Raw genomic sequence first — 19,919 nt, forward strand, 5'->3', positions numbered from 1 at the left:
GAATATATATTAATGTACAGGAACTGCCGTTGCATTTGATCTAAACTACACTTGTCTACCTGGTATTCACGGGATATCACCTGGCGTTTCCTTGCCACGCGGCGATATTTTCCTACTCGCCGGCGACAAAAAGGATCTTTATTGCCATCTAAACCCAAAACATGAATACTTTACGGCTGACACTAGTGGTGATAGTAATTTTACCGTTTCGGATCTTGTCTTTAAGTCACGGACCGGGCGCATCTTAGCGTCCGAGAAAATAAACGCCACCAGCATCAAGACGGTTTATACGGCGGAGGCGGGTCTGGAAATTGATGATGTCGAGTGTATGGTGCATGATAGGCGTTCGACAGCGGCGGATAGATTTCTGGCACTGTGCACACAGAGAATACATGTTGGATTTAGGCAAGACTTATTTATCTAAAGGTTGTTTAAGATATTTTGCAGCAGATTTCTCCTTATAAAAATTGAGCTATACCTCCCCGTTAAAAATTTATTTTAACCTTTAAATTTTTTTTGTCTATTCTTTTCTATAGGCAAGAAATACACATATTTAGTAAATATTATTGTTTTACTACTATTTTAAAGCCTTAAAACTGACACCTTTACGGATTTTTAGCGCAACCTACTTCTCCCTTTGAATAACAACCTTTAAATAAATAATTTTGAAATGTAGACCACAGAATCTGACAGATTTTGCCTGTATTTCCGAGGACTGGCATAATCTGAATTGTACTTGGAATGAACCTGTCAATCCTATACCTACAAAATATCACCTCAGGTAATTTAATCTTCTATCAATGCTACCACTTTTTACTTACTGTCCTCCTTTTCTCTCATGTACATATGTATATTTGTAATACGCCCATACCCCTTAAAAGACAAATATTACATTTGAATTAATTACTATAGTTTTTTTTTAAAATTGTTGTGTCAAAATGCCTCGGAAATATCTTACATAGCTTACATGATTAATAGCAAAACCTAATCCATTTACCTGTTAGTGAGATCTTAAGCTTCAGATAAATGTACAATTTTTTATAAGAGTGTTTTATTTTAATCAATGTATTTTTGATTCCTACAAAGTGCATAAATAAGACAAAAACTCAACTCACCTGGTCAATATAAAAAGCTTGTTCTGAAAGCAGCAACATATTTGAGATCTCCATAATACATCCATTATACAATCAATAGTCAAATAAGAGAAATAAGCGCCATCCTGATATGTAGGTATTGTGTGCTTCTTATTTGCAGATAGGCTTTGTGAGTCTTTGCAAAGGTTTCGTGACTTATTATTTTATTATACATTTATTGTTTGTTTGACTTTCACGAGGCCTTTGATAGTCAGTTGATGGTTCTTCTTGGTTATCTAAAACAAGAGAGCATTAGGTACTGATTAGCGTTGTTTGACTGTTCACATTCTGTACAACTTAGGATTTTTAAACGCTGTCTGTTAACTGATTGAATTTGAAATTCGGCCTAAAGGCATCTGCCAAAGTAATAGAATGTTTGTGTGTTTACCGCATATCTTGGTCATTTTTCCTCGGATTTTAATTTTTTTTGCTTAAACTAACTGAAAATGTTTAGACTTTCTAAAGAGTTTGTATGTCTGAACACGAATAAACAGTAACTTTTTTTTTATTTAAATAAAAGAATACCTTTTCATAACAACTAATTTTGTTTAGATTTATAGAACCTGGGATCAAGGCGCACCCCAAGGATTGTCCAGATTTGAGTGAACACCATGAGAATGAACTGGACAACTTTAACTATCATCCCTTTATCCCCAACCCCAGGAAGAAGCCTGTCAGGTATAGAAATATTAGAGGGAACAAAGGGTTGTAGATTAATTCATTAATTATCGTCCCGTAATCCTACTTGGTAAATGATTAACTTGTTTTTAAAAAGATGGTTACACATTGTTTTATAAAAAAATATATGTCGTATTTCAAAGTAGGAGGATGTATTGTGTTTGTCTCAATGATTTTTGCCTATATTCAATCTATATGATTTTCAATTTTTATTGCTTTTATGTTTCAGAAAATAATTTCGAGACGTTTTATTGGATAATTTCATTTCTTTTAAAAAAGGCATCAGTTTTCATAAATACTAATCTTGTTAACACAAGCTTTGTAGTAAATTATCACTTATTGAATATTAAAAATGATTAGATTCTGCTACCTGGATCTGTCTACGAAGCCACCGTACAGACAAGCTGTGAGTACGTACACCTTCTATGTAAATGCTACGAATCCACTACAACCAGAGGGAAAAATATACAAAATTCAGATTGATCACTACTCAATAGTAAAGCCAGGTAAGGAATATATCTAAGACTAAAATTTACATAGTTATTGCTCATTAGGATATAACATATTAAAAAACCGCTGAATCGCTGAAAACCGCCTAATTGTTTCTTTTTTCTCTCTTTCCAAATGCCAGATGAAATTACCTATACAGGTTTGAATCATTTGAGACAGAAAAAATTCAGTTCCAAATTTCAGTTCCATATTGTAACCCATTAAAGCATCTGCCATGCTAGGATATTGGGATCTACTGCAGTTCACGGTAAAATATTGCTGGTAACGAATATTGCCAAAAATATATGAATTTAAAACTTAAAAGGCTGCTAGCTGCCAAACGGCTGAATGTACAGATCATGCCCGCACACTGTTTTAGGCGTCATAAAAAGGCCTACAAATAATCTGGAATAGCCATAAATCAATATTGCATAATTATCTCGCAGTGCAGAGAAATGCACGAAAAAGGCCTATTTTATGCGTTTTTTCTTTAGTGAAGCTTTCCCTGTGCATCATTGGATCTTTGCTATTCCAGATTATTTGTAGGCATTCTTATACCGCTTAAAATGGTGTGCGGGTTTGATCTGTACGTTCAGCCGTTTGGCAGCTAGCAGCCTTTAAAATTTATAGATTTTTGGCAATATTCGTTACCAGCAATATTTTACCCTGAACTGCAGTAGATCCGGATTTTGATTTGTATTTATGGCATAACCAGAAACAGTGGATGTGAAGCCTTAAATGGGTGAGAACGGGGAAGGCGGCCTTCACAAGTTCAACACCCCCCTTAGATGCTAAATGCTTATACTTTAAGGATTTGAAGCAGACTAAGACAAGTGTACTACTCATTTTTCTTGGTGATTATTTACTTATCCTTGATCCTTACATTAGGTCCTGCAGAGGCTGTTAATTTGACAGTGGTATCATCAGATCAACTTCTGCTGGAATATAAAGTTTCATTGTCCATGACCGAGTTCCCGCCTGGCTTGATACAGCGTGTTAGGTAAGTCAAGTTTTTTTTATGTATAGCGTAGCTACTCTATAAACCAGTAATAAATACTTGATGGAGAGGTGTGGGGGAGTAAGTCGACCATACACTTTCCTTTTTTAAAGCCAATAGTTTTTGTGGTGGGCAGTGGTGCGGAGCCGTTTAATTTTGTTGCGGCTCCGGCTCCTACTTAAAAAAAGAAAAACTCAACAAAATTCTTATTTCCAAGTCTATTTTTGACTTTTGAAGGTTTTAAAAGTAAAATTTTTGAGAAAAATGGACTTGAAACACGGGTTTCCAATTTATAAAATTTTAACATTAAGGTTTATAAAAAAAAATCTTTTTTTCCAGATATTTTTTTGGCTATCCCCGGAGCCGGAGTCGATCTGAAAATAACGGCTCCGGCTCCACAGCACTGGTGGTGGGACTTTTCTACAGGGGATGATTTGAATATAAGTGGGATAGTGGAGGTACCCTCCCCCAAAATAGTTGTAAACCTTCCCTGGACATATAAGAAGAATCAATGTAAAGGAGAACCTATCGGTCCATTGGTTAGCGAGATCTTAAGCTGCAGTCAGACAGACACATAGCCAAAAAAATAGTAGAGAAGCTGAACTTTTTAACAGTTTGGTTATTACCGATCTTTTTTGACACAAGTAAAGTGACATTTAACAGTGAAAAAAAAAACATAAAAAGGCATACTAGGTATACTTAGAACAAAAGTCTTCTCACAGTTTTTCATATTTTAGAATAGAAGGCCTTTTCCCCCAAAACGCCTGTTGAGCAGCACTGAACCTCACCCTAATTATGTTTTAAAACTTTTTAAAATAAGGGGGGAGGGGTTGCAGTTCTTAACAGCCACTTTGAGGAAACACCTAAATTATCTCTAAAAGGAAATTAACATTCTAATTTATTTATTAGGTACAAAGATGAGTACTCTGGCAGCTGGCAAACTATGCCTGGCTTGGAAATCTTGGATCCTGCCCTGGACAAATTCAATCTATCTCTACCAGGACTCAAACCTTATACCAACTACACTGTGGCCGTGCAGATGATATCAGATACTGCAGACGCCAACAACGTGAAACTTTGGTCAGATAGTGTCCTTGTCTGGGCTAGAACCAATGCTAGTCTACCGGCCCATAATCCTATGGTTAATATCGGCAGCTTTGAGACACTGAAGTCAGGAGGCCCAACTAGGACTATTCTAGTTTATTGGAAGCAGCTGGAAATTTGGCAGCATAACGGCCCTAAGTTCACCTACATCGCTTGGTTGGAAGATAATTCTAATTTTGTGACGGCGGATGGTGATAAATCGTATGTTAAGATAAGCAACCTGACAAATATCAGCCAAGACGTGTTTATCACCGCCGAAAATGATGTCGGTCACGCGGCTAATCCGTCCAAAGTGCAAATTCCGCAATCCTCTTTTATAGTCGATCTTGTGCCGAAGTCGGTGACTAAAGTTTGGCGGGGAGACGGGCGGTACCGGGTGGCTTGGAGACATCCAGCGGAAACGCGGCGCCAAGAGATTGTGACCTACACGCTGTTTTTCTGCAAAGACAAGGCGGGAAAAGATCGTCCCTACCAGTGCGATGGTGCCTTGGATTGGATAGAGGTAAAAAATATATATTTTATTACATTTCTTATTTAAATTAAAATTTAATTAAAAGAAAAAAAATCGATGAAAATTTACATTTAAAAAAGGTATAAAATTGCCACTTGCAAGCAAAGAGAATTTTTTTACTTCTCGCAAAGAATTAGACAAAAATTTTCTTTTCAAATTAGATAATTCATTTTAAATATGATAATATTTGCATCTAGGTTGAGCCAACGTGGATCACAACGGGTAGCAACTCTACAACTGAACACGTAGTGCAAACCTATGATCTGGAACTTCCAGAGAATGATTCAAGCTATCAGATAGCTGTATCTGCTAATACTCAATATCAATCTTCGGGTAAGTTAATATTCTTAGAATTAGCTGCTTATTAAACATTTTCAAAATAAGAACTTAATTTATAATATCTATAAGTCTGTTTGTGTTACTGGCAAGTACCTTATGCTTCAGCCAATCCAACCCTCAGGTGACGTCTGTTCCTAGTCTGACAGCGTCTTCATTTCATTTTCAGTCTTAAAGCATATCATTACTCATAATTCAAATTCTCTCATTGATTCTTTACGGTAAAAAATTACCTAAAATAATAAAAAGGAGAATTATTTTTGGTATTGTGAATTAAAAATTTGATTCAAATGAAGTTAAGTTGAAAGTTTAGGTAAAATTTTTAAGAGACCAATATTTAATTCAATAATATATTTATATACAATAGATGAAGGCTTTAACAGTAACTATTAATGTAGAATTAAAATAAAGATAAAAGAAGGTTAATAAAATATAAAATGTATATAAGCTTATTAAAAGTAAGAAGTTCGGCAAATGGGCTTAGTTTCAAGGATGAATAAAAACTTACATTGCAGGTATGCTGTTTCTGTTTTCAGGAACACCCGGATTATGACTAGTACTGTTCAATATCCCACATTGGCGTTGTTGTGGTTGGTGAAACTTCCACTTTGATCTTCTTAATTTATTTAGTTTGATATCTGTTGGTTAAGGCTCTTGATTTTGTTTAATTATTATCAATTGTCCTATCTCTGGGCCTGCTACAAAGGCTTTGAACTCCTGATCCGAGTCCTGAACAAAAAGAAACCATTAGTGGGTTCATAGGTGGCCACAGGACATAGTCAACACTATTATGAGGCGGCTATGGAAGGTCTTATTTATAATTGTGGTGGCCACAGGACTCATTCACATTTCCAATTACATTTAGAACATTGAGGAATCATTGATGGAATCTTATTGGTTCAATAAAGCCACCTTATTTATGTATGAATTATTAACATTATTACTGGTTAAAATAGTCTGAAAGATAAAACTTTTAAGCACTGCTAATTGCCTTTCAGACATGGAATTACTGATTTTAATTCTCATCAGTTCCTTTGGCAAGGTGGGAACAGTTTATTTGTACAATTAATTCTTATTAGACATAAGAAAACATTGTAATATCTCATTAGTTCCTCTGGCAAGGTGGGAACAGTTTATTTATCATTATTATTAATGCTAGTTTGACATAAGTTGTTGTTGTTTGTTGTTGTTTTGGCTGCTCATAGTCAGTTTCCGGTCCGGGTAGTCATCAGTGGGGTGAGGGGGGGGGGGCGTGGGCTTATGGTGGGGGCTCTGGAGGGGGGCGTTGGAGGGGAGGAAGGCTGGTGAAACTTGGATGGGAGGAGAGGAAGGCAGCTACATGGGTGGGATTTTGCCAGAGGTCCATAGGAGTAAGATTTGTAGGATTATTTGGGCATGAAAAGAGGTGCTGGACTGTTTCTGGGGTAGGATTAACAGGACAGGATGGGCAGTTGGGGGTAAGAGAAGCGTTGATGGAATGGAGGTAGCTTTGGAGTTTAGGACAATAGTTGGATCTTAATTGGGAGAGGATGGTTCTGTAGTGCCTGGGGAGTTGGATTTCGGAGGGGTTGATGTCAGGGGGAGCTTGATTAAGGACAGGATTAGGGGGGTAAGACTTTATGGCTTGGGTGACAGCTGAGGTGTGGAGTCTGGAGATTGTGGATTTGTAGTTTGTGGGAAGGAGGGTGTTGTCGGGGGAAAGAAAAGGTTGGAGAGTAGGAAGGAACATGGATTGAAGGGTGGATTTTTTGGATCTAGGGCCAGGGGGGGTTGTGACGTTGTGGAAGGATGGGTGGGAGGGGCGGAGGGAGGAGGCCAGGTATTGGGAACAAAGAAGGGAAAGGTGGTTCCGTACTGGTAGGATTTTGGTTTCTTGGTGGAGGTGGCTGATGGGAGATTTTTTAGTGGAACCAGTACAGATGCGGAGGGCTTGGTTTTGGAGGACTTGGAGTTTGTCAATGTTGTTTTTGGAGGTGTTAGGGAACCAAACAGGACAGGCATAAGTGGTGATGGGGCGGAGGAGGGTGTTGTAGGTGGTGAGGAGAGTCTCCTTCTGGTGGCCCCATTTGGTGCCAGCCAGACATTTGAGGATTCTAAGGCGGGAGGAAATTTTTGAGGAAATGGTGGAGACATGGGAACTGAAATTGAAAAAGGTGTCAAAGGTAACTCCAAGGATTTTAGGGGTTTTCTCAAGGGGAAGGGTGGAGCCGTTGATTTGGACTTGAGGATGGAGGTTGGATTGGTGCTTGCGGTCAGAAGTGAAGAGGGTGACAGTGGATTTGTTGGGAGCTATGGAGAGGCCGTTGGTGGAGGCCCAGTCAGCGATTGAGGAGAGGTGGGAGTTGATGGATTCAACTGACTGGGGGATGTTAGGGGAGGAGTGGAAGGAGTTAAGGTCGTCGGCATAGGAGGAGGTGTGGGCAGGGGGAATGTGGGGGGCATCTGCTATGTAGAAGTTGAAGAGGACTGGGGAGATAACAGAGCCTTGGGGGACGCCAGTGTGGACAATTTTAGGAGAGGCATTGGTGTTTTGATAGGAACAGAAAGCCATCCTGCCACGCAAGTAGCAGGATAGCCATCTAATGATGTTGGGATGAAGGTTGGAGGAGGAGATTTTTTGGAGAAGGAGGTGGATGGGAATGCAGTCAAATGCTTTGGAAAGGTCGATGGAGGCAACAGTTGTGCGGCTGGGGGGGAGGTTTTGATTGAAGCCATTGGCAATGGTGGTGGAAAGGTTGAGGAGGGAGGAGGTGGTGGAGTGGAGGGGTTTAAAGCCGTGTTGTGAGGGGTGGGTGGAGAGGGATTGTTTAAGGTAGAAAAGAAAAACATTTAATATAAAATTGTATTTTGTACTTTTTTGATATTTATACTGTTTTTCTTGCTATTTATGCAGTTTTGAATTTAGCAAAGCATTTGACGATTTTTAATAATAAGAATGAAATTCAATCAATTGGAAGTTAAAGACTTGAATAAAGAGAAAGATATAATGATTCAAAACACAAAGGTTGGCATGATGGATTATTGAAGAATGTAGATATCTTGCAAGTTCTGTAGATTCCCTCAACATTCCATGACTTACACTTTGGTTGCTTTGACTTAATTAACATCTTATATTCATCGGTTTACATCAATCTCTCTCAACATCCACATATATTCTACATCCATACAATTGTCTTCAATTACTTAATGCTGGTTGGTCCTCGCCAATTTGATAGCTTTGAAAATGTGCTGTCCAGACAACTGTGGTTCATCTAAAAAAGTTCAGATTAGAATCTTACACTGTAATTTCAGATGTCCATACGTAATTTCCTTTATTAATTAAAGATAGATTACTATATTGCTTTAAGGTTAATATGCTTACCAATAAACATCAACCATGCTATTCGTTAGGTCCGCTTAGAAAGCAATCGTGTAGGCAATGGAATTGTATTTCAACTGAATGAGATATGGTTCTGAAATTTCTAGAGAATATTACCCACTTTAATAAGCTTTAATCTAGGAATGTTCTGGACAACATGTACAGTGATCCACAACCGTGTAGAGTCTAAGCTGACCAGCGTGAAGGTGACAGCAGCCACCTCTACCAGAGTCCATGTCACCTGGAGTCTGGACTGCTCGGATCAGGGTGGTGTTGTCTATGGATACAGGTACGGTACTGAAATATGAAGAAAAAAACTCAACTCATCCTGAAAAACTGTTCTAAAAGCATCAACATATTTTAGATCTCCATAATACATATTTTCTGGGGAGGGAGGGGACATTAAATTTTAAGTAAGGCTGGTACCCAAAGTTTTATAACCATGTTTTTCTATCCATTTATTTTATTTATGAAGACATAAAGATAAACCTTAAGCGTTGAGTAGAAAATTCGCTCAGAAAAAATTCTAATTTAGGATTGAATATTGTATAAATACTGGATGTATAAATAATGGATGCTGTGAAAGTGTTGAAGTGACAGCTAATCATGAAGAATACACCCTGCAAGGACTTATGCCGTTTACTGACTATCAGGTACACAAATTTTCTTTTTAGTTTTCAAATGTAGCTTTATGAATGTTGACATGTAAAAAGGTTGTGAAGTAGACTGTAGGCTTAATTGTCACTTTTAGATAAATAAAGATACATTTAAGGTATGGACGTTGCTTTAATGCCGCAAATTTAGCTTTGTAAACTTATGTACTTGTTGTTTGATGTTGACCAAAATTCTAATGATTCTAAATTCTAGTGATTATAACAACAATATCATATGGAACTTTTTAGTAGCCTAGCTACTCTATAATTAGAAATGGTCCTTTAGAGTTATTGGGATTTCCTCTGCTGCTATTCAAGATCGATAGCTGAAATTTCCTTGTGACGATTCCCTGTATCAATTACCATCTATCATATAGTTTAATTGGTTCGTTGGTTTGTCAGATATGTTACAAAAGTATAGATATCAAAGCGTTAGAGAGTATGTTAATTTATTTCCATAGTCCTATCTTTTTTGCGTATTTGAATATTTTAATCCATAAAAATTATAGGTTGGAGTAAGAATCAAGAATATAGAGGATAGTTACGGTCAGCTTGAATACCAACAGGTCAAGACACTACCTGACCGCCCGGGCTCCGCCCCTTTGGCGGTCAAAGCATTGGATTTGACAGCTGCATCGGTCCGGCTATCCTGGAAGCCGCCAGTTGTTCCAAATGGCGTTATTGGACAGTACCAGCTGCATTATGCCTACTACAATTACAAGGTTAAAATTTTTATGCATTTAAACCACCTTAAACTAAATTCTCTCCCTAAAAAAATGTCTGATTGTCGTACGTCAATCCTATAAACAAAACATTGAGCAATTTTTTTACCTTAGATATTTTATAATGTTCTCCAAGGTTTTAAAAGCTAAGCCGATATGAATTAAAAATGTACTTTTTTATGACGTTTGTAAGTCAAAATGATTAATTTTTCAATTAAAAGGTGTAATTTTTCATGGAAGTTAACTTTGATTACATTTTATCAGGATGAAAGGGTGAAAGAAAGAACTAGATACACCAATGAAACAAATATAGATCTACAAGACTTGTATAGTTATACTAGGTAAGAAACTTTGTAACTTAAACTTTAGAACATTGTCAAAGTTTCAAGTTTGATTTTTTTACTAAGACATTAAACATTTAGGTGTTTTCTTCTAAACTTCCCCTCCCCCCCCCCCCCCCCAAAAAAAAACACTTCCTATTTTGAATTGAATAAAAAAAGGGAGGGTTGGGAGTTTTCGCAAAAAAATTATTAGTTTTGACAGTATTGTTTTCCGAACGGGGTTTGCGTCCTTTTTTTAGATAGATTATAACATCTAAAGAATCAATTTTTTTATGCTAACCTACTTATTTTTAACTATAGTAACTTTGAATAACGTCACTCATAATACATGTTTAGATATGAAGTAAACGTTACCGCCTGCACGATCCTTGGGGACGGTCATATGGGGTGTAGTAGTCACGCCGCCACAATGGGCTTTATCACTACCATCGGTCCCCCCGCCCGCCCCCCGCCACCAAAGCCAAAATTTACAAATTCTACGTTTGTCGTTATTGATTGGAATAAAGACTTTCAGGTTAGTTACATTTTTGTTCTATTTCAATAATATAAACATAAAAATGTATTATGATTCAAAACAGATTAAGAAGAGTTTGGATATAAGTAATAAGTATGCATTTTTTTAACTGAAAATATTTTTCGAGATTTTATTATATTTACTAAAAAATTTTGATTACTACCAAGGGTAGGGGGGGGGGGGGGTATTAGACACTTTTCTAACCAAACCTGAAACTCAAAGGAACTTAACAAAAAAGGAGTTACAGGACTGAAATTGAGCATGGCAGGTGCTTGAATTAGGTACAATGTGGAACTGTGACAAAACGGTGGCGGAACTACCCTCACTCTCGCCGAATTTATTTGCCTATTGAAATCTCTATTATTCCATTGTTTAGCTTGGTGCACCAGAAGCTTTACGTTGGGAAATCAAGATCCTGCCGGCCTATAAATCCATTCCAAAGCCTTTACCTTCCAACCTCCAACCTGACTTATTTCTACCTGGCAAAGACAAGAAGACAAGTGTCAGCATAAACTTGCCAAACTTGTTGCCCTCTTGGTCGCCGGATTGTCAGAACACCTCGTCCAACTCCAACTCTTTTGAGTTTGTGGTGAGGGCAGTTGTTCTGGACGCTGCGGCAGGTAAGCCAGTCAGAGAGAGAGAGAGGGGACAATGAAATGGGCTGTCTTTTATACTAGCCCAGTCCCTAAAGTTTTATAATAACGTTTTCTTAACTGAATTTTCATTGGTTGGTATAATAAATTAATTGTTCGAACGTTTCAACCACTCATATTAATCTACAGAAGGGGTAATTTTGTTTATCATCATTGGGGATGTACATAACATCAATTTATCAGTCATTGTTATCTTAACATAAATTGATATACATCTTCAATGATGTTAAACAAAATTAACTCTTTTGTAGATTGAATTAATGATGGGAAAGTGAAAACACTACTTAAGCAAATACTCTTTCACATATATTCTTCTTAAACTTTTCTTTAAGTTTAGCGTATTTTTCTATTTTATTATTAAATATTTAATTTTTAGTCGTTTTTTGGGTTGTAGAACAATGTTTATTTGTGAACACAGTTACCTTTTTTTTATTTATCTCTAATGTTAAGAAATATTGTTAAATGTGCAAACTTATGTTATGAATTTTGTAGGAAATGTTGAGTACACAGGTGAGTGGAGTAGAGGAGCAACAGCTGACGCGTACTGTACACCTGCTACAAACTGGTTTATGGTTGTCGGCGTACCTATTATTGTGCTCATTAGCCTTGTTTTTACTATGTGCGTCGTCCATACGATTTGGAAATATTACACTGACAAACTACAATTCTTTGGAGAGATTGGTAAAGAACTGGACGCAAAGTTGGTGATACAAGCGGATGGTATGCATGATGCGGGAGCTGCAAATGTATCATCTGCAGGCGAATTTGAAATGGAGACAATTTCGCGGGGCGGTACGGGAAGTAGGCGCGGTGGGGATGGTAACAGTGGGAGCACCGGTAGCGGTAGTCCTAGGAAAGGTGATGGAGGTGGAGGAACTAGTGGTGACAGCAAGGATAGTGATGATTCTGACACTCTGCTTCTTGACGATGCTAATAACCAAGACCAATATACTAGTCAGCGTAGCAATATGCAAAACCGCCAAAAGTCTGAAAGCGAATCTGCCGCCTCGTCCTACCTCACATCGGGCTGCGATTCACTGCTGTCTCGGGGCATCTCTGGCGGCTCTACAGGGTCGCAAATGCTGCCGCAGCTGCTGTTTAATAAGCAATGCTCGGTGACAGGCAGCAGTGGGGAGCCACAACTAGGCAGCACGTGTAGCGGTTATGTTTCCATGACAAGGACAGAATCAGATGGTTCCTCTAGTAATAATTCCAGCAATTTATCTAATCAGCTGCCAAACTTGCCGCCAGCAATGTCTAGTCTTACAGTTGGTGGCGGGGCCGCAACGCGCAGTGGGACACGGAACAGTAGTGGTCCAAACAGGCCTGTTAGCGCAGGCCCCACCCTGCCAACAGTTACCTCAAGTAGTTTATTGTCAGCTCTACAATCAGCTGTTGCATCCTCGAATGGCTCTTCGATTGATAATTTACCTGTGAATACTACAACTACAAGCTATGGCATAGAAAGTAATTATAATCGCTCGAGCATAGCCCCCTTGTCAGGAGCCTATCAGAATGACCATAGAGTTTCTCCAAATAGAATTCCACCGACAAGTGGGGTTCAACTACAGGCATAGATTATATAATAATAGAATATTCAAACTATACCAAATATTCTGATATGCACTTTAATGTTGATAATGCTATTTCTTTATTGTTATTCATTTTTTCTCTCTAAAAATTAACAAATTGGTTCAAATAAACACATTTTAAATGGTTAAATCGGAGATCTTATGGTATAAACAATGGATGATAAATTGATGTACATCCACAAAGATAACAAACAAAAATACCCCTTCTGTATGTTTAAATTATTGAAAAGTTCTGACACTGTTAGTTTGAACCAATAGATTATAATTTTATAACCAAAGTTTTTAAGCCAACAAATAAGAGAAATTGATTATCAGTAAGTATTATTTTTAGCCAGCTAATCTATTATGATGTATTGTATGATAACAGGAGAGTCGTGTTAATCCTGGCTACTCCCTAGTGATACCAAGTGTAAATACCCACAGCCTGAGTATAGCCAGTGTTGTGGGGGACACAACTAGTCATCCCATACATACCAATGCTAGTGCTGGGAGAACCATGGCTACAACTGACCGACCAGGAATTTTTACTTTGTGATAATAAGAATGATTAATACCTATAGTTTTTATTTTTTTTTTATACTTTCCTATAAATTAGAGTTTGGAAGTTAAGAACCTTCTCAAATAATTTCAAGACATTTTATTGGTTTTAGGTCTGTACGCTAAAAGACAGTAATCTTTTATTTCAATAAGGCATATGTTTTCTGAAAAACTAAACTTATTAAACCCATAAAAATATACAAAGTAAAATTCAAGTAGGTTTCGGTTTATCATCTCCACCCGGGCCTCACAATGGCGTAATAGGGGGACTAAATATGTTTACCGTCACAACCCCAATCTCGCCGCCGGCGGAAGCAAAGTTACCTGAATTTACACCACCTCCAGACATTTTGCCGCCGTTGAAATCTGAGATTGGAGGCGATTGCACGCCGTTAGTTGTAGCGGTAGGGCCAACAGCGGCAAATAAATTGCCTTCCTCAAAAAGTTTATCAAACGAAAAGGTAATTTTCCTTCCATTATGGGGAAAGTTAAAAACCATATATGTATTATTTATAAATTCCAAGATATTAGAAATGATCAATGTTAGAATATGCAAAACTGATCAGCTAAGTGGTTAGCAAGTGGTTAGAATCGATGTAAAGGTGTCTGTAGAAGTGTCTTGGCATACTTTACAAATAACTCGACACAATCTAGGAACTATCTTTAATATTTCAAAAACTTTCGTTCGTTTGAAGCCAAACTTTCTGACGTTTTACTTGTACAAAATATTATAAATATTAGAGATATCCCTAATATTGTGGTAGTTATTTGTAAAGCATTCCGTGGCGCATCTATAGACACCTGTCCTTAACATAGATTCTAGCTCATACCCAGCCCAAGTGAGGCCAAATCTTAGAAACGTAATTTCTGCCCTTTTTTGGAAAAATTATTCTTTACATGACCCAATATTTTTTTTAGGGTTGTGAAAGTGTTTCCAATGCACTGACGGCGCCTGCTTCCAGAATGACTGCTGAATCCGCCATCTTACCGCCTGGGTCTGCCAGCACAGGGTATACAAACACTGCTGTTTTAGGCAGTGACAGCCTAAGTTCTTCGCCAACTCCGCCGGTCGTAGAAAACGGAGGCATCGATAACCTTACCTCTTTTCAGCCGTCAAGCATATCTCAATCTGTAAATCCGCCATCTTCTACAAGAACGAATGTTCAAGTCAACCCATTAGGGTCCCCACCGAACACACAGCTACCAAATCATGGCCAAATGCTGCCGCCGCCATCAGATGACAGTCGGCCGCCACAGCAGGTGTTCATAAGTCAAGCTCAACGTGCAATACCGGTAATCAAAATTTTATTTGCATTAATACATTTGCTAATAATAATTAAAATATACTTATTTTTTATCGCATTGTATTTTAGACAGCTTTCCGCGGATAATAAAATGAATAACCAGTTGTGTTAACGCAGGGGAGCCGAAGGCTCAGGCAAACAAAACTGATAGAAATAATTTTTTGAATTTTAGTTTATTATTCGTGGAAAAATTTCTGTAATACGATGTTATACATGATTATTCATTATGGCTGAGAACCGATTCTTATCCTGCGGATATTGATCAGTTTCGAAACCTAGGCAGAAAGACAATTATGAATAATGCACAACTCCATAACCGAGCTAAAGAGTAGATTTTAAAAGTGGCTGTAAAAAGTTAATTTCAACTGTTACCGATTATTATGTCTTGAAATTTTTGATAAATTCTAAGTGAAATCCTTATTTTTTCTGGTTATAATGTATACATTGGTTGTTAATTTAGGTTTGTCATAACTACATTAGTGTTCAGCAGGTTCAACAATTACGACCTCTGCCTAATAATTCTAATTACACAAGGTTAGTGAGGTTTTTTATGATGTTTTTAAATTTAGATAATTTTAAAGTTTCTCTAAAATAGCATAAAATGAGACAGTTAGATGTTTAAGAAAAAACTAGACTTTTTCTCTCCCCTTATTCTAAAATATATTGAAAATATGATAGGGTGGGAGGAGTTTCTCTTGTTATGTTAGGTTATATTGTGTACTTTTAGTTATTTTTTATTTATTTCAAAAATAAATAGGAAGGGGAGGGGCAGTTTCTGTGCTCTATGGATACTATAAGTTGAAGAACTTTTTTTTTTTATTTTTACTGTCTGATATGTTAACATTTAAATAAATCTTGAAGGATTGAGACTGGGTTAAGCAGTAACCTGAAATCGCCAGATACAGACTTTGAATCTAAACCTCAGATGGATATTCAACAACCTTGAGATAATCAACCAATCAAGATACAGACAAACTTTATTATGAAACCTTGAAATGCTCGAGAATATTCAAGAAGTCCATTCATAAAAAAAAGGACTATGCCATAATTGATACCAGCAACGATATTTCGAAATAATTTCAGTGATAAAAAAGTCTATAAAAAAGATTTATTAAAAATATTTAGTAACAAACTTGTTTTTTGTTAAAAAATATTTGCAGTTACAATGACAGCAAGAAATTATAATGGAGAGTTGAAACGGATTCTACTTCAAAAAGTTATTAAAAGACTTGAATTGTATATTGATAAAGTTGATATTTAATTTGTTTCAGTGTTTGAGATTTATTTAATATTTCTCGTTAACAAGCCAAAAAAAGAAATTTATGTAAATATTTTGTTACATTAAAGGTTTTTAACCATAAGTCATTATGGGATAATTATTCTATAAGCTGACGGTTAATATAACTAGATAATGATAGATAACGAGCTAAGGAGCTGCTTAGCAAATCTCCTAAAACTTAAAATTTAATTTACTTTAAGACTTAAAAACCATAACAGGCCTAAAAGTTAGTTACTGTCAGATTCATTATTACATAATTCTAGAAATATCTTCAGTTTTCTCTAATTTACTTAACTTAGTTAAGTTTATAAATCCTACAATTTTGTTATTAATAAAGTTAAGAGTATTTTTGTTATAAGAATCTTTTTGAAAGTAAATTAAAATTATTCTTGATAATAAAGTTAAAATTTGAATTTTATATTGTTTTTTTTGTGCCATTAATTAAAATTCAAAAAGTATTTAGGTACGTAAATCAAAAAGACGTTTATCTCTGTTTTTATAATTAAGAAAAGAAGACAATTTATTAAAAGGATGTGAAAGTATTAAATCTAGCAATTATCTATTGACTAAATTCTTTATATTTGTATTTTGGACTTAATATTAGAGTTTAAAATTCTTATTTTAGCTTTTAGAAGCAGATCAATCCAATAAATATGACTAGGTAGTCTTACCTCTGTAATCAAACACTTCACATCTCTTTCATGAAAAGTCTTCTTTGTGCATCTATTCTGAAATCCCCTTTATTAAGGAAATGTTTGTTGACGTTACCTGCGGAAAAATGACAATGATACTAAATGGTCCGTCTTAAATTGCAGGAAATAATAGAATTAGGCGTTTTGAAAAAATGGTTATCGTCGTAGAAACTGATAATGGCAATAAAAAATAAAAATATTTTTTAGTTTAAATAATTCAAAATAAAGTTGCAATTAAACATTATTAAATTCCCATAAACATATGTATATTTAAATTCTATTGGTATATGAGTTGATGAAACATTTTTTTAGATTCCTAATTCCTTTATTCCTACTAAATACTTAACTATCTCACAAATACATTTTCAAATATCTAAATTAAAGCTAAGAATTAAACAAATTTTACTGTAGTAAAAATTCAATTTTAATGCTTCTAAGTGTTCCATAGAAATGGATATTTAAATTTTACCAAACAGCTGTCAGAAATCTACAAGATGATAGATGGATAGATTATAAATAAATATTTTCTATCTGTCTGTCTATTTTGTAATAAAAAAGTCAAAGCAATGTGGTCCCTGGAACATAACCGTCCTAAAAATCAATAGTTTTAGTTAAAAATAAATATTTTAAGTATGTTATTTACATTAAACATATTTATCTAGGTTTAGAAAATATAATCAAAATATATTTACCTATTGTTAAATTGTTTCTTATTTTTCGACTTTTAAGATTATAGGTAATCTTGTTAATTAATCTAATCTATTTAAAATCTTTAAAATAAATCTAAATCTTTTTCTTAAAGTAAATCAATGTCCATTTACAACAAACATTAATAATCAAAACTATAAACAAATAGTTAAAATGCGCATTTATTACCAAAATTATGTTGAAATCTACTTTAAAAAAAACTAATAGTTTGAATAAAGCAGAATTTAAACATTTATCTTCTTGAATTCATATCATTTGTCATATCTAATATTTATGTCATATCTTTGTCTTTCTTGTTTTCATGTTAAATCAACATATTTGTCCAATTATTATTGTATTTGTCGTGTATCTGTAAGTTATTTGTCAAGTTATTTGTCAAAGTATTACTAAAATTGGATAAAATTACCTTTTCTTCTTTGTGTACCCCAAAAATACATTTCAACTAGTATTCTAAAAATCAAAATTAAGGTTTATTTTTATCAGTATAAGATACATTATAGTATTGTACCCAAAATTGGGACAAAATTAAAAGGCACCAAATAACTAAAAGCAGCTTAAAAATATTTTTTAATGAAATATAATTCTTTTCTAAAAAACTATTATAGACCATATTTAATAAAAAATTGAGTATTTTTTGCTTACTTTCTTGATAATATAATATGTATTAAAAACGGAAAAAATAATATTTCCATTATTCTGTTAAATATTCATTCAGTATAATTATCATTATTACTATTATTGTAAATTTAAAAAGTCAAATCAATCTCGTAACCAAAACTTATGTTTAGAATTAAAATGTAAAGATTCTTGTTATTTTGTGTTATATCAGGGATAAAAGGATGAGACAACTCAATATTTTACCCCTTTAATGGTTTTAAAATTTAAATTTTGAGGAAAACATTCAGCAAATAAATTAGCCCATCCCACCAAAAGAAATCTTCAGTTATATAATCCTTGTGTTCCCTGTAAGTTATTTGTTATAACCTAACCAAAACCTAAATTTTGTCATTTTATCGGCTTAAAAGTATTTGTGTCAAAAAAAACTTGTGTTGCAGATAGTGTGAGCGAGCACAAGATTATAATGTGTAGCACAGTGGCCAGAACTGGATTATCCAGGTCATGGAGCAGCCTGCATCAGCATCCTGCCCATGGAGTCGCAATTACAGGTAAACCTACCAATATTATTATATATCTGTGATGTATAGTCCCTTTCTTCCTGACTTAAGAGCAATGCATGTATTTTATATTTGAGCTTTTAGTTCTTGTGTCAACCGTTTCGGAGCAAGACATTGCTCTGCAACACGACACGAACATAAAAGTGAATAGTTGCCTTAAAGTTTAATATTATTATTGTATGTTTATCTTGTCTTGAATTAATACACTTTATAAGAATATTTAGCTGTTTGTTCTTGCTATTACTATACGTCATTTTGGCGCAGTAGTGTAGTACGAATCTATAGCTCAGATTTTCTTTTAATTGTATTTTTTTTTCTTTACTTTGTTTTATTTAGGAATTTTTGTGAGCGATGAAGTTGGACATTGCTCATTTCAGGAAGCTGTCTCCGGAGGAGAGGCTGGAGTACATCTTCGAGTCGATAGTCACGTTGCAGGGTGATATTCAATCCAATGGGGATAAGCTGGATAATTTGGCTGGGCGGATGACGCCGCTGGAGACGAAAGTTCAGGAATTGGCGGATAATGTTGATACTAATGTTGCTGCGGTTACTGGACTGGCTACTCGGATGGACGATTTGGAAGATCGTCTTAATAAGGTGGTGGAGCCTAGTGTTGATAATGATATCAAGACTGAGAATGTGACAGTTGTAAATGAGTTTATGACTGGCCAGCAGCTAATTCTTGAAAAGATTGCCCAGCAGAATAGTTTGAATGACCAGCAGAATGGTTCGAATACCCAGCAGAATGGGTCGAATAACCAGCAGAATACTCAGCAGAATGGGTCGAATAACCAGCAGAATGGTTTAAATAACTCTATGCCGTGGCAGAGGACGGCTGGTGGATCTGGAGGATTTGAAGGATCAGAGGAGAAGCCTAAACTGTTTGCTAGTGGTTCTCGGCCTATTTTTGGTGGTATGCAGGGAAATGAAGATAAGATCATAAAACTTTGGGAATTATCTAGGGTTGATGCTGTGGATAATATCTACAATGGAGTTCTCATGTGGTGGCCAGCTCTTTCTGAGGTTAATGCGGAGGATTTTAATACGCTCAATTTTTTTGAAGCTGGACTGAGTGAATCGCAGGTTAGTTGGTGTAAATCTCTTGTTTATGTACCAGATAGATCTCTGTATGTTTCGCAGGGG

The 19,919-nt window shown here is 35.7% G+C and overlaps 2 protein-coding genes across 4 annotated transcripts in view; both read left to right on the forward strand.

The window, feature by feature from the left end:
* Nucleotides 1–18,657, forward strand: LOC145310286 (uncharacterized). Of its 2 annotated transcripts, none has more exons than XM_080150392.1 (19): nt 1–405; nt 677–781; nt 1,686–1,811; nt 2,172–2,317; nt 3,189–3,300; nt 4,207–4,903; nt 5,110–5,245; nt 8,748–8,895; nt 9,142–9,259; nt 9,769–9,981; nt 10,246–10,322; nt 10,659–10,836; nt 11,213–11,456; nt 11,982–13,060; nt 13,449–13,597; nt 13,833–14,079; nt 14,537–14,911; nt 15,383–15,456; nt 15,784–18,657. In XM_080150392.1, the coding sequence occupies exons 1-19, from the start codon at nt 329–331 to the stop codon at nt 15,866–15,868; spliced, it is 4,386 nt and encodes a 1,461-aa protein (XP_080006518.1). In that variant the 5' UTR covers nt 1–328; the 3' UTR covers nt 15,869–18,657. The 2 variants fall into 2 exon arrangements, with proteins under 2 accessions (XP_080006518.1, XP_080006520.1); XM_080150394.1 differs by having other exon boundaries at nt 13,836–14,079.
* The window catches only part of LOC145310354 (large ribosomal subunit protein mL38-like), a 20,732-nt gene continuing 19,462 nt past the window's right edge, over nt 18,650–19,919 (forward strand). For both annotated transcript variants that reach the window (XR_013876553.1, XM_080150398.1), the window contains exon 1: nt 18,650–18,767. Coding sequence is in view for 1 of the 2 variants with exons in the window: in XM_080150398.1 (XP_080006524.1) it covers nt 18,683–18,767 (85 nt within the window). In the remaining variant the exon portion in view is untranslated. The remainder of the gene's footprint in view (nt 18,768–19,919) is intronic.

The sequence above is a fragment of the Acartia tonsa genome, chromosome 2 (genome assembly GCF_053477335.1).
Source record: "Acartia tonsa isolate MP-2025a chromosome 2, ASM5347733v1, whole genome shotgun sequence".
In the NCBI taxonomy this organism is placed as follows: Eukaryota; Metazoa; Arthropoda; class Copepoda; order Calanoida; family Acartiidae; genus Acartia; species Acartia tonsa.